This window comes from Phyllobates terribilis, unplaced genomic scaffold (assembly GCF_046119375.1).
Source record: "Phyllobates terribilis strain yellow unplaced genomic scaffold, ASM4611937v1 Scaffold_5__5_contigs__length_657084704, whole genome shotgun sequence".
In the NCBI taxonomy this organism is placed as follows: domain Eukaryota; kingdom Metazoa; phylum Chordata; class Amphibia; order Anura; family Dendrobatidae; genus Phyllobates; species Phyllobates terribilis.
In genome coordinates, this window is record NW_027362765.1 from 650,785,446 (window position 1) to 650,799,709 (window position 14,264).

At 45.6% G+C, this 14,264-nt stretch overlaps 1 protein-coding gene across 5 annotated transcripts in view; it reads right to left on the reverse strand.

Moving 5' to 3' along the window:
* Positions 1 to 1,609: 1,609 nt before the first annotated feature.
* The window catches only part of LOC141273829 (uncharacterized), a 208,341-nt gene continuing 195,686 nt past the window's right edge, over positions 1,610 to 14,264 (reverse strand). For all 5 annotated transcript variants that reach the window (XM_073686228.1, XM_073686229.1, XM_073686226.1 and 2 more), the window contains one exon: positions 1,610 to 3,228. In XM_073686228.1, coding sequence (XP_073542329.1) covers positions 2,291 to 3,228 — 938 coding nt within the window. In that variant the 3' untranslated portion in view covers positions 1,610 to 2,290. The remainder of the gene's footprint in view (positions 3,229 to 14,264) is intronic.

A 14,264-nucleotide genomic window follows, 5' to 3' on the forward strand; every position in this document is an offset into this window, starting at 1 on the left:
CAGTTTTATAGATCGGGTCATTCTGGATGAAACAATACCAAATATGTGTACTTTATTAGCATATTTTAGTTTTTACATAAATGTGTATTTATTGGCATATTATTTGTTCTTTATTTTGTGGGATTTTTTTTATAATTATTTTTTACTTATTCGCTCTATGGGACTTTAAGTTTTATTACTCTGATCACTGGTCTTATCCATTGGATTACAGATGTACTGGAATGCCTGAGACCTGTGAGATTATATAGGCGGAATGCCTGCTAGACGCAGCCTATGGCTGTTGCACAGGAGTTCGGCTGTCAGCTGAGCTCCAGGCGGTGATCCTGCAAAGAAGTTGTGATGTTTTAGCACTTTGAGCATCGGTTAGTCAGACTGACCGACCGATCAGAGCAATCAGAGAGCGGCGACCGCTGTAATTGATCCCTGCATCTCGAGTCATGCCGGTCAGCGGTCAGTGACCGCTGTCGGCATGGAGCAGTCACTGTGTGATTTCACAGACAGTTAAAGTACATGACAGACATAGCATGTCATGATGTGGGAACCGGCACCCGTTCAATATTTACTGTACGCGTCATTCGGCGTTAAGAATGACGCTGTTATCAGCCAGAGCAGCTGTCGGATGAGAGGAGTAGCAGACTTCTCTCCCGATCCGGGTACCAGCCGCGGTGCAATTTTGCGCCTATTGTTTTACATTGAAATGCAGCAAATCTGCATGAATAGATATTATACATGCAGGTTTGCTGCGATTCAATGCAAGTCAATGGGTGTGATTTCGCCGTAAAATCGCTGTGGAAATGCATTAAAAAAGCATCGTGTGCACTCAGCCTAAATTTACTTTTTAACTCGGATAAAGCTGGACAATTTCCTTTTTACTACTGTCATCAAGCTATTCTTCGCCATGCCAATGTGCATGTCCGAGCTATAAGATTGCACAAAGGAAAAGGAAGTGAGTGAGCTGGTTTTCTTATACTTATTTTCGTATATGAATATTCTATGACCGAACAACCCCTTTTAGTGTTTTTTTTCTCCTTTTTAGCTATACTACTGCACGACCCAATCATATTTTTCATACCTTCACCTTCCTTGTCAATAACCTGACTAGACTCCTCTATTACTGCCATTGATATCTTAGATTTCATTATCAGATCTATCTAAGTGCTGGGAGAGTGGGATGTCAATGTTTTCTTAATCTAATGAGCAGCAAACCAGCTTCAACATAATATGGCAACAATGCAGGTATCACTACTACTTAAAGAGGTTGTCCGGTGTCAGAAGAAAAGTCTGCAGTCCCTCTGTGACTGCTGAATCATGAAAGTGTGTGATGCGCACACAGTCACAATGCCCCTGTTCTCTAGTGATTGCATGTATGCCGTTTGCACACACCGTCATGTACTGACTAGACTCCTGCACTTTTCTAAATCCACTTCCAATGAGAAGCTGGCTGGGACTAGTCGTCATTTTTCTGTATGTAATTGGCAAATGGCATAAATGCGGTCAGGTAACTGCGCAGGGAATACAGGGGAATAGTGACAGTGTGCTCATTGCACAATATTCGGCAGTCTGCAGGCACACATAGAGCAGACAGCCTAGTTCTTAATAAATACGCTAATTTATCTTAGCAGTTAGTAATTGTATAGTTATTGAATATTGTAATGATGCAAACACCATGCATAATTGGGATATGTTGATGTGTATCTACAAATATGTATTGATTGGATTATGAAGACCCTGTCTATGGTTGTCTGCATTAGGGGAGATGTCTGTAACTCATGGCTTCACACCAACATTGCTTCAATATAAAGCCTTAAAGACAGGTGAGCTTGCTTTCTTCCACTAGTCCTAATCTCCTCACATTAATAACTTGGTGGAAGCCATAAGCGATTTTGGAAATGCGGAGGAATCAAGCCGCAGACACCCATTGTGTATATACATATAAATACAAAGTCCCAAGTGATTTAGACAAATCCATCATAGAGAAGTCAATCAGCAGACTTATGGCCAACACGACCTGAATGTTTATGACCAGTCTTCCAGGCAAATGTTTCTGTTAACCTGGCTGTTAGTTGCATTTTAAGCTGTGTCTGACAGCCAGAGAATACAGATGTTCAAAGAAGCGCGCATTAAATGACCCCACTTCTTCAGTATTGTGATGAACACTGTAGTTGTAAGTAAGCTAATGCTCTGGAAAAAGAACAAAATGGAAAATAGCATGTTGTAAAGGCTGTCCTGCCATTTCTGATGCAAGGTTTCTTCACAAATAACGCTTTAGTTGCATAAAATACTATTTTGCTTACATGCTTACTGAAGCGGAGTGAACTTTACGATGTTTGTCAAGAATTGATTTTTGTGTAAAACGTTTTCCGCAGTCAGGGCAAGGAAAAGGCCTCTCTCCATTGTGGATCCTCTGATGCTGAATAAGAACGGACTTGTATGTGAAAGATCTTCCACACTCTGTACAGGGGTACGGCTTCTCCCCTGTATGGATCTTTTTATGACGAATAAGATCAGATTGGAATCGAAAACATTTACCACACTCAGGACACAAAAACGGCTTCTCCCCTGTGTGAATCTTTTGATGCTGGGCAAGATGTGATTTCTGGGTAAAGGATTTTCCACAATCGGAGCAGGTGTACGGTTTGTCACTGGAGTGGATCAGAAGATGTTCACCAAGAGATGATTTCTGATTAAAACATTTGCCACACTCAGGACACGCATATGGCTTTTCACCTGTGTGAATTCGCTGATGCTTAAAAAGTACAGATCTCTGTGCAAAACTTTTTCCACAATCTGTACAGGAAAATGGTTTCTCCCCATTGTGAATCCTCTGATGCTGAATGAGAACGGATTTATAGGTAAAACTTCTTCCACACTCAGAGCATGTGAATGGCTTCTCCCCTGTGTGGATTCTCTCATGTCGAATCAGATCCGATTTATAAGAAAAGCATTTTCCACAGTAAGAACATGAAAATGGCTTCTCACCATTTAGCACTCTCTGATGAATAGACAAGGGTTTGGTTCTGCCACGACCTGCACTACCGGAGATGCCAGTGTTCGGTAAATGTGGCTCCCGTTTATAGAGATAGGGTGATAGAGATGCATCATGGGCTGTGTGTGGAATACCGGTATCTTCTCCTATGGAAACTTGGGTAATTTCATCATTTTCTATTTTGTACTTAGTAGTTAAAGAAAACTGTTCTTTTGAGGTATTCGTGCTGTTCTTTGCATCTCCTGAGGAAAAATATACACAAATATATGGACTTTTAACAAAGACTGAATTTTATTCTGTAATGCACTGGAACTCTTCAATATTCCAATGCGTTATGGGGAAGCGGTCACCAGGTTTTTCCTACCCCATCTGAGAGCAGCATGATGTAGGGGCAGAGACCATGATTCCAGCAATGTGTCCCTTACTGGGCTGCTTGATGCAGTTTTGGTAAAATCACAGCTTTATCTGCTGCAGATCTAGCAGTTCTCTGAATGCTGAGCTCTGTGTAGCACCGCCCACACCACTGATTGGCAGCTGAACACTGTGCATAAGCAGAAAGCAGCCAATCAGTGGTGGGGGCGGGGTTATACAGAGCTCATGAATATAGAGGACTACATGGTAGCAGGTTTACTAGTCCTCTAGTGATAATCTCCTGCTGATAAAACATTGACTATCAAAACTACAGCAAGCAGACCAGTAAGTGACACATTGCTGGAATCAGGATCTCTGTCTCTACTTTATGCTGATCACAGATTAGCCGGCAAAAACTTGGTGATAGATTCCCTTTAAAGCATTAAAGCAAGTCAGTGTAAAATTACAGCAGGGTAGGGATAGTAGCCACAAGGCCTTTGTCAGGGAGCATAATACAATAGCAAGCCATTAGCTCCCCTTGATTGCTTTGTTTCTGTGTGTGTACTGCTGACAATGTAACAGTTTGGCCCTAAGCAGTTATGACCAGTTTGCTGTATTGTACTGGACTATCACGAGACATGAAGGAATGTATGGACATTTCAATACTACAAATTCATTCAAAAAGATGTATACAGATAAAGGTGATGAAACTAAACAATAACAAATTAACTTTGTAATAGCTTTACATCAATATTTTGCAGAGTCTTTATTTATTGAATATAGCCATCTTTTTTGGACACTAAAACATTTTTTTTTCAGTTTATTGACTGCTGAAATGTGTAGTATCACCAAGCCTAGATCTAAAGAGTTTTCTCTGTTGTTCTTATAAGTAGTTATAGATCACTGAGAGTATGGAAATGGATTTAAATGGAATCTATCATCAGGATTTCACTTCCCAAACTATTTATATCGGCATGTAGCTCTTTCAAAGACAAGTCCTGCCATACCTCTACATGTTCAGTCAGGTTCCTCCACTACTAAGCAATCTGCATTAATATGCAAATGAGGCTAAAGAACTATCTGTGGATCTAAAGCCCTTGTCACTTCAACTCTATTCCCAGCCCAGCTCCTTCTGCTTGACTGACAGCTCCTTTCCCTGAAGTAACAAAGTTTAGAGGCTGTCAGTCAAGCAGGAGGCGGAGCTGGGTGGGGAATAGAACTGGAGTGACAGAGGCTTCAGACCTACAAAGCTCTTCGGCCTCATTTGCATATCAATTCAAGTGCCGATTTTTCAGTAATGGAGGAACGGACTGTCTAGATAAAGGTATTGCTGGACTTGTCTTTGAAAGAGCTACATGCACATATAATGTGGTAGTTGAAATCCTACTAACAGATGCCCTCTGAAGAAATGGTCAGGCAACTAGATGTTGACACCTATCCATGTACTCCAGACTGACTAGAGAACATTTCTTCTGGTGGTGCACTAAAGCTTAAAAAGAAGACCAAGCACATTAAATTTACAAACTCTTGGTCCTGGGCTTAAACCCTGCACGACTGAAAATTTATGGAGAGAGGTAAAATTCCCTGCAATCTAGCCTGAGTAGGTCAGGCCCCGGCTGTCAGACCAGGGGTGGATTAAGAGTAGCAAGGGCCCCGGGCAGTTTAGAAGGCGCGGCCCCCCCCCCACACCTGATTTATCACGTGACATGTCACATGATCCCCTGTGATAGAACATGTGATAGTTCACGTGAAATTAATTTGGCACAATATTAATTATAATATTTTTTTTTAGGCTGTGTGACTACTATGCGTTTTTTAAACGTTTCTGCAGCGACAATTCCGCTGCAGAAACACTTAAAAAACGCATGGTAGAAGGTCAGCCATGTTCCCCAATGATAATCCGCATGTGCTGTGCACATGATGCAGAAATTTCCGCTGCGGATTATCATTGCGGAAAAATCCGCAGCACAACCAATTATTTTGCGGAAACACTGCGTTTTTGCCGCCATTGACTTGTATTAGAACGCATGTAATCCGCATCACTGGATCTGTAGATGCGGAATCCATGCGTTTCAATGTGCGGATGGTACCCGGGTGTGGAGGACAGGAGACTCTCCTCTGGACCCGGGTACCATAGAACCTGTAAAAAAAGAATAAAATAAAAAATAAATATTATAGTTACCTTCTGGCGGCCCCCGGTGTCTTTATCCGATACGTCCCGGCAGCTCGCGATGGTCTGAATAGGACCTGCCGTTGGCAGGCCATCAGAAGGTAAGTATATATTTATTTTTTACCATTCTTTAAGGTCACACTATATAAATCCATGCCGGTTGCATGGATTTATATAGTGTAACCAAGTTGTCAAGCACTTTCCAAGTGATGCTAAAATCGCTTGGAAAGCGCTTGTCAACCCGCATGCGGAAATGCATGTGAAGAACGCTTCACTTCCGCTTGTCCCTGGCAGGAAAAACAAATGTACAATCCGCATGTACAATCCGCATGCGTTTTTTCTGCCAGGGAGATGCAGAAACGCTCAAAAAAAATCCGGAACATTTCTGTATCGTGGCCACATAGCCTTACATTAATTGTATGACTCAATATTGAGCACACGTAGCCATCTATACACAGCGGGAGGCTGCACGGTGCCATCTATACACAACGGGAGGCCGCACATAGCCATCTATACACAACGGGAGGCCGCGCGTAGCCATCTATACACAACGGGAGGCCGCACGTAGCCATCTATACACAGCAGGGGGCCGCACGGCGCCATCTATACACAGCACGAGGCCGCACGGCGCCATCTATACACAGCAGGAGGCCGCACGGCGCCATCTATACACAGCAGGGGGCCGCACGGCACCATCTATACACAGCAGGAGGCCGCACTGCGCCATCTATACACAGCAGGGGGCCGCACGGCGCCATCTATACAAAGCGGGAGGCCGCACGGCGCCATCTATACATAGTGGGAGGCCGCACGGCGCCCCCCCCCAGAGACAGCAGGAGGCCGCACGGCGCCAACTATACTCAGCAGGAGGCCGCACGCAGTCACAAGCACACACAAACATATACAGACATATACATACACGCATAAACACATTTGAAACACAAAAATACATATAAACAGACATCACACAATGATATCTGCCTGCACACACATACATACACACACACATACACAGTCACACACACACAGACTCACCATCCCTCGGCTCCATTCCTCCTGCCTGCTCTGACTTCTCCGTTGCAGCAGTGCAGGATGCGCACTGCGTGACGTCACAGCTAGGAGACACGGCTGCGCACAGGGCCGTGTCTCCTAGCAGTAACGCGGCCAGGCCAGCACAGGGAAGTTAACTGCTGCAGTGCTGGCCCGGCCAATGAGGAAGTAGCGGCCGTGTGCCGCTGCTGGGGGAGCGGTCCGGGGCCCCCCCTCCCGCCACTGCTACCGGTATGTGCCGTGGCGGCCCGCACATATAATGAGGGCAATCCGGCATTAGACACCCCGCCTGGAGCCGCGGGCCCCCTGCAGGCTCGGGGCCCCGGGCGGTCGCTCGGATTGCCCTCATTATAATCCGCCTATGTGTGAGACACAGTCAGGGAACCTCGTGGTGTAGGCAGAAGTGGCCTGTTACCACTTCTCTCCTCTCTTTCGCTGGCAACATACAGTTCATTGAGTACAATTTAGTGAGCACAATGCCAATGCTTCTTTAGAGCCTGACAATCACATGATTGCTGGGTCTCTGCCGACATAGTAGAGCTGCTGGGTCCTGGAAGACCTTGGTCAGCTCTGCCAGTTGCACTTGCCACAGCAGGGGGCTGTTTACCCTGTAATTGGGACTCCTGTGGATGCCCTAGTTACAATGGAAGAAGTAAATAAAAGAAAAAATATGTACTCTAAAATACTTTTACAATCTGTTTGAGCACAAATTATGTTATAAATATGTATGAAACACCTGCAAAAAAGAAAAAAATTGTATATGATATATATATACACATACACACACACATATATATAGTCTGGAGGTAACACACAGGAAGCCTTCTCCCTCAATACACAGACCATGTGCCAAACAACGGCCTCCATTTTAACTAGTTAAAAATACCCAGAGGTGAGGTATGATGGCAACTAGACCCGCCCGTCTCTCAGGGTGCCCGTAAAACCTGGTCCCGTAGGCACCAAACAATCCTCTTAGTGCTATGTGCACTAGAGCAACACTCCAGGATTACATCACAGATGATAACCACCTCTGTGACACATACCTCCCATCAACGGTAGCTGCCTTACATACCTCCCCCCTCTGTCTAAAGCCGTGGGGCTTGGCACCTTCTACTACTAGACAGGGGATTCTCTAGAGGGCATTGGCAGTCCCATGTAGCTTCCCAACTCTATTTTCCACATGGAAGCTGAAACCCTTTAGGGCTAAAAACCAGAGGGTGACCCTAGCATTTTTCCCTTTTTTCTCCGTCATCCACTTGAGTGGCGCATGGTCTGATACAAATTTAAACTTTCGTCCCAACAGATAGTACCGTAATGTGTCCACCTCCCACTTTATGGCCAAATACTCTTTTTCTATGACGGAATAAAATTCTTCTCACATGAGGATAGCTTCCTACTGAGGTAGAGAACAGGGTGCTCCTCCATGTGTATCTCCTGGGAAATAACTGCGTCTGTCTGGAGTATAAATTCTCTGTTGAAGTCGGGGGCAACCAGAAGCGACTGCTTACACAGAGCCCCTTTCATTTCTTAAAAAGCAGTCTCTGCCACTGCAGTCCATTTGGCCATTGCTGATTTCATCCCCTTAAGTAGGTCAGTCAGGGGTGCGGCCATCATGGGGAAGTTTGGGATGAACCTCCTGCAGTATCCCACGATTCCTAGGAAGGCTCTAACTTGCTTCTTTGCCAACGGTCTCGGCCATGTTTGGATTGCTTCCACTTTACTGGTTTGAAGTTTGATCTCGCCCCTACCCACTACAAATCCCAGCTATGCCGCGGCGTACTTCTTATGGAGCGCAAGAATTCGGTCCATGGCCCTCTGGAAGGTGGCCGGGGCCCCCTGCAGTCCAAACGGCATCCGGACATATTGGAAGCATCCATCGAGAGTAGAAAAAGCAATCTTCTCCTTGGCTACTTATGACATGGGGATCTGTCAATTTCCCTTCGTTAAATCCAAGGTGGTTATGTACCTAGCCGGCCCAAGTCTCTCGATCAGCTCATCGACACACAGCATTAGATATGCATCGAATTTGGTAACTTCATTCAACTTCCTATAATCATTGCACAATCTCCATTCGCCATCAGGTTTTGGAACCAGGCCAATCGGGCTCGACCATCCGCTCTTGGATTCCTCAATGACTTACTTCCTTCGAGATCAACTCTCGTCGGGCCTCAGGAATTCAATATGGCTTCAAGCTCACCTGCACATGTGGCTCCATCAGAACCTCGTGTTCTATGACCTTTGTACACCCAGGCAATTCCGAGAACAGGTCCCTGTTCTTCTGCAGCAATTCCCGACACTGCTGTTTTTAGGTCTTCGATAGTGTCTCCGCTATTGCGACTCCTCCAACCTCGGCTTCTGGCTTGACGAGCAAACATGGAGTTTCAAAAATCTGTCTTGCCATGGCTTGATAAGATTGACGTGGTAGATGTGATACGGTTTACGTCTTCCCGGTTGGTGAATCTAATAATTCCCTTCCCTGAGTTTTTCCACCACCTCATAAAGCCCTTGCCACTTGGCCAAAAACTTCCTTTCCACAGTAGGAATTAGTACGAGAACTCGGTCTCCAGGATTGAACTGCCTCACTCTGGCTGGTTGTAGACCCTCGCTTGAGCCTCTTGTGCCTGGAGGAGATGTCCTTTTACGATGGGCATCGCCTTCACAAACCTCTCCTGCATTTGGGCGACGTGCTCGATGACACTCCTGTGGGGAGTGACTTCGGCCTCCCAGGTTTCCTTTGCTATATCAAGGAGACCCCGTGGATGTCGGCCACACAGAAGTTCAAATGGCGAGAACCCAGTAGAGGCCTGTGGAACCTCTCGGATAGAGAATAACAGATATGGTAGGAGACAATCCCAGTCTATACCGTCCTCTCTTCTATGCTCTTCCTCAGCATACTTTTCAGAGTTTTATTGAACCTTTCCACAAGGCCATCTGTCTGAGGATGGTATACTGATGTGCCCAGTGGAGTGATTTGCAGGGCCTTACACAATTCCCTCATCACCTTACTCATAAAGGGTGTTCCTTGGTCGGTCAGGATGTCCCTTGATAATCCTGTCCGGGAAAAAAAGTGGACAAGTTTGCGAGCTATACTCTTTTCTGAAGCAATTCCCCTGAGAAACTCTTCGGAATAGCGTGTGGCATAGTCCAGGATGACCAATATCTCTTGATGCCCACCAGCAGATTTAACCAGAGGACCAACCAAGTCTATGGCAATTCTCTCAAACGGCACTTCAATGATGGGCAATGGCATGAGGGAACTTCGAAAATGTGAGGTGGGGGCGGTTAACTGGCACGTAGGACAGGACCTGCAATACTAAGATTTCCTAGTGACATCGGGGCCAATAGATCCTCTGCATAATCCGTTCCTGCGTTTTCTCCACTCCCAGATGGCCACCCAAGACATGTGAATGGGCCATGTCCAACACCCTCTATCTATAGGGCCCTGGTACCAATAACTGTTCCACAAGCGCCTTCCTCACTTTCGTAATCCGGTAGAGTAACTCCCCGCTCAACATAAAATAGTGATATCTTGTGTCAGCCCCCGACTCCTGTGCAATACCATTTATGACTGTGACATTGTTAAATGCTTCCCTCAGAGTTAGATCTCTATATTGGGAGGACCCAAAATTTTCACTGGTCACCCCTAACTCAGGAATGTCACGAGGACACAGAAGGGAAACCCATTTGACTCTGGGCGTAGTGATACCTCTTTTGGGCTAACCAGTTTCATATCTGAGCTACTGAGTCCTGAACTCTTCCCCCACAGATCCCCAAAAAACGAACCAAAGTTCTAGCATATAATAATGGGGTGCAATAAGTCCTGGACGATGCCGACCTCGTGGGACTCAGTACTGTGCGCCATTTCAATGTTCACTCTGGCCACCGGATAGTCTTTAGAATCACCATGACTGCAGCGGATGCCAACCTTCTTCAATGGGATCAGCTGAAGAGGGAGTGTGGCCCTCACAAGGGTCACCAGACTCCCAGAGTCTAGCAGTCCAGTTATTTGCCAACCATTTAACTTTACGGGACAAGCTTGTGGCCCCTCACTGGGTGGACAGTTCACACTGCAGGCCGGATATTAATAATATGAACAGCGGCGTCCCAAGCTGCAGTTCATTTGCTCGGACGTCAGGGGACAACGGGTGGCTATATGGCCTGGGCCATGGCATTTCCAGCATATAATATCACCCATAGGGACCTATGGCATTACCTCCCCCGCCCCTTTGGATCTTGGATGCCACACCCCCTTTTGGGACTCCGCCCCCTGTTGGGATCCCAGTGTGGAGTGGGCTGCCTTCCCAGGGAACCCTCCACCCCCTGATACCGCTCGACCAGTTCATCAACATTCCGGGGATCACCCTGTGCAATCCAAGTCTGTATCGGCCTTGGCAGGGAATGCACAAACCGGTCCATCACCATTCACTCTACCATTTGTGCAGGGGTAGAGGACTCTGGCTACAGCCATTTTTGGACCAGGTGGAGAAAGACAAACATTTGGGAGTGAGGTGGTTTGTCACGGTAATACGCCCAGCGGTAGACCCGCTGCGCCCTGACAGTCATTGTCACCCAAAAAGTGTGCCAGAATTTCGGTTTTCAGCTTGCCATACTCCTTGGCGTCCTGCAAGGCCAAGTCATAGTAAGCCTTCTGGGGCTCCCCAATCAAGTATGGTGCCAGCACCTCTGCCCACTGCTCTGGTGGAAGCTTCTCCCTTTCGGTAACCCTTTCAAATACAGTCAAAAAGGCCTCTATGTCATCCCCCGGGGTCTTTTTCTGCAGGGCTCTCCTTGCCGCCTTCCAGATGGAGGAATCGTTCACTGACCTTGGAGTCTGAGCTGTTGCCGTGCCACGAATCGCCTCTGTGAGTAACTCAATTTCCTTCTGCTGTTGACAGTGCTGATCCTGTTGCTGCTGCTTTTGGACCTGGATCTGCTGCATAAGAAGTTTAGTGGTCTCTTGTTGCGCCATTTGTTGCTACTGTAACAATTGCTGGTGCTGAGCCTGCTGCGCTTGCACCAGATGTTTAAGCAGGTCCTCCATTTTGTCTGGTGTCGCTTGCTGGTTTGTGGCAGACTTCACCCATGACATGAAAAACGTCTTGTAGCAGTCACAAGTATTTGCTCGGAATGCTGCCCGCACTTCCAACACCAATTGTAGAGGTGCTACTAACTTGGGTGCGTCAGGAGGCAAAATACAAAGCGTTTCCATTTAAATATCAATGTCGGTTTATTACCTCATAAACCGTCCACAAGCAAAAGGAAAACAAACAGCCTTTAGTGCAGGCAAAACAAACAAAACAGTCTTTTAGGCAAAGTCTCTGGTTAGCCAGTCCTGAGGACACACAGGCTGGATAGCATCCAGTACACTGGCTCAGTCTGGAGATAACACACTGGAGGCCTTCTCCCTCAATACACAGACCATGTGCCACACAACGGCCTCCATTTTAACTAGTTAACCACACCCAGAGGTGAGGTATGATGGCAACCAGACCCGACCGTCTCTCAGGTTGCCCATAAAACCTGGTCCCAGATGAATCAAACAATCCTCTGTGCTATGTGCACTAGAGCAACACTCCAGGATTACATCACAGATGATAACCATCTCTGTGATACATACCTCCCCATCAACTATACAGTGGGTACGGAAAGTATTCAGACCCCTTTAAATTTTTCACTCTTTATTTCATTGCAGCCATTTGGTAAATTCTAAAAAGTTCATATTTTACTCATTAAAGTACACTCTGCACCCCATCTTGACTGAAAAAAAATATAGAAATTATTACAAATTTATTAAAAAAGAAAAACTGAAATATCACATGGTCATAAGTATTCAGACCCTTTGCTCATTAACGAGTAGGAGTACCCTTTTGAGCTAGTACAGCCATGAGTCTTCTTGGGAATGATACAAGTTTTTCACACCTGGAATTGCGGATCCTCTGCCATTCTTCCTTGCAGATCCTCTCCAGTTCTGTCCGGTTGGATGGTGAACGTTGGTGGACAGCCATTTTCAGGTCTCTCCAGAGATGGTCAATTGGGTTTAGGTCAGGGCTCTGGCTGGGCCAGTCAAGAATGGTCACAGAGTTGTTCTGAAGCCACTCCTTTGTTATTTTAGCTGTGTGCTTAGGGTCATTGTCTTGTTGGAAGGTGAACCTTCAATCAAGTTTGAGGTTCAGAGCACTCTGGAAGAGGTTTTCATCCAGGATATCTCTGTACTTGGCCGCAATCATGTTTCCTTCAATTGCAACCAGTCGTCCTGTCCCTGCAGCTGAAAAACACCCCCATAGCATGATGCTGCCACTTCACTGTTGGGATTGTATTGGGCAGATGATGAACAGTGCCTTGTTTTCTCCACCGCTTGGAATTATCACCAAAAAGTTCTATCTTCGTCTCATCAGACCCGAGAATCTTATTTCCCATAGTCTGGTAGTCTTTCATGTGTTTTTGAACAAACTCTATGTGGGCTTTCATATGTCTTGCACTGAGGAGAGGCTTCTGTCGGGCCACTCTGCTATAAAGGCCCGACTGGTAGAGGGCTGCAGTGATAGTTGACTTTGTGGAACTTTCTCCCATCTGCCTACTGAATCTCTGGAGCTCAACCACAGTGATCTTGGGGTTCTTCTTTACCTCTCTCACCAAGGCTCTTCTCCCACGGTTGCACAGTTTGGCTAGACGGCCAGGTCTATGAAGACTTCTGGCGGTCCCAAACTTCTTCCATTTAAGGATTATGGAGGCCACTGTGCTCTTACGAACCTTGAGTAATGCAGAAATTCTTTTGTAACCTCAGCCAGATCTGTGCCTTGCCACAATTCTGTCTCTGTGCTCCTTGGGCAGTTCCTTTGAGCTCATGATTCTCATTTGATCTGACATGCACTGTGAGCTGTGAGGTCTTATATAGATAGGTGTGTGCTGTTCCAAATCAAGTCATATCCGTTTAATTAAACACAGCTGGACTCCAATGAAGGAGTAGAACCATCTCAAGGAGGATCACAAGGAAATGGACAGCATGTGACTTAAATACACTGTGTGCCGAATTATTAGGCAAGTTGTATTTTAGAGGATTATTTTTATTATTGATCAACTATGTTATCAATCAACCCAAAAGACTCATAAATATCCAAGCTTAATATTTTTGGAAGTTGGAGTGTTTTTTTTTTTAGATTTGGCTATCTTAGGAGGATATCTGTTTGTGCAGGTAACTATTACTGTGCAGAATTATTAGACAACTTAATAAAAACCAAATATAATCCCATCTCACTTGTTTATTTTCACCAGGTAAACCAATATCAGTGCATAAAATTTAGAAATAAACATTTCTGACATGCAAAAACAAAAGCCCAAAAAATTAGTGATCAATATAGCCACCTTTTTTTAATGATAACACTCAACAGCCTTCCATCCATAGACTCTGTCAGTTGCTTGATCTATTTTCGATCAACATTGCGTGCAGCAGCCACCACAGCCTCCCAGACACTGTTCCGAGAGGTGTACTGTTTTCCCTCCCTGTAGATCTCACATTTTATGATGGACCACAGGTTCTCTATGGGGTTCAGATCAGGTGAACAAGGGGGCCATGTCATTATTTTTTCTTCTTTTAGACCTTTACTGGCCAGCCACGCCGTGGAGTAGTTGGATGCATGTGATGGAGCATTGTCATGCATGAAAATCATGTTTTTCTTGAACGATACCGACTTCTTCCTGTACCACTGC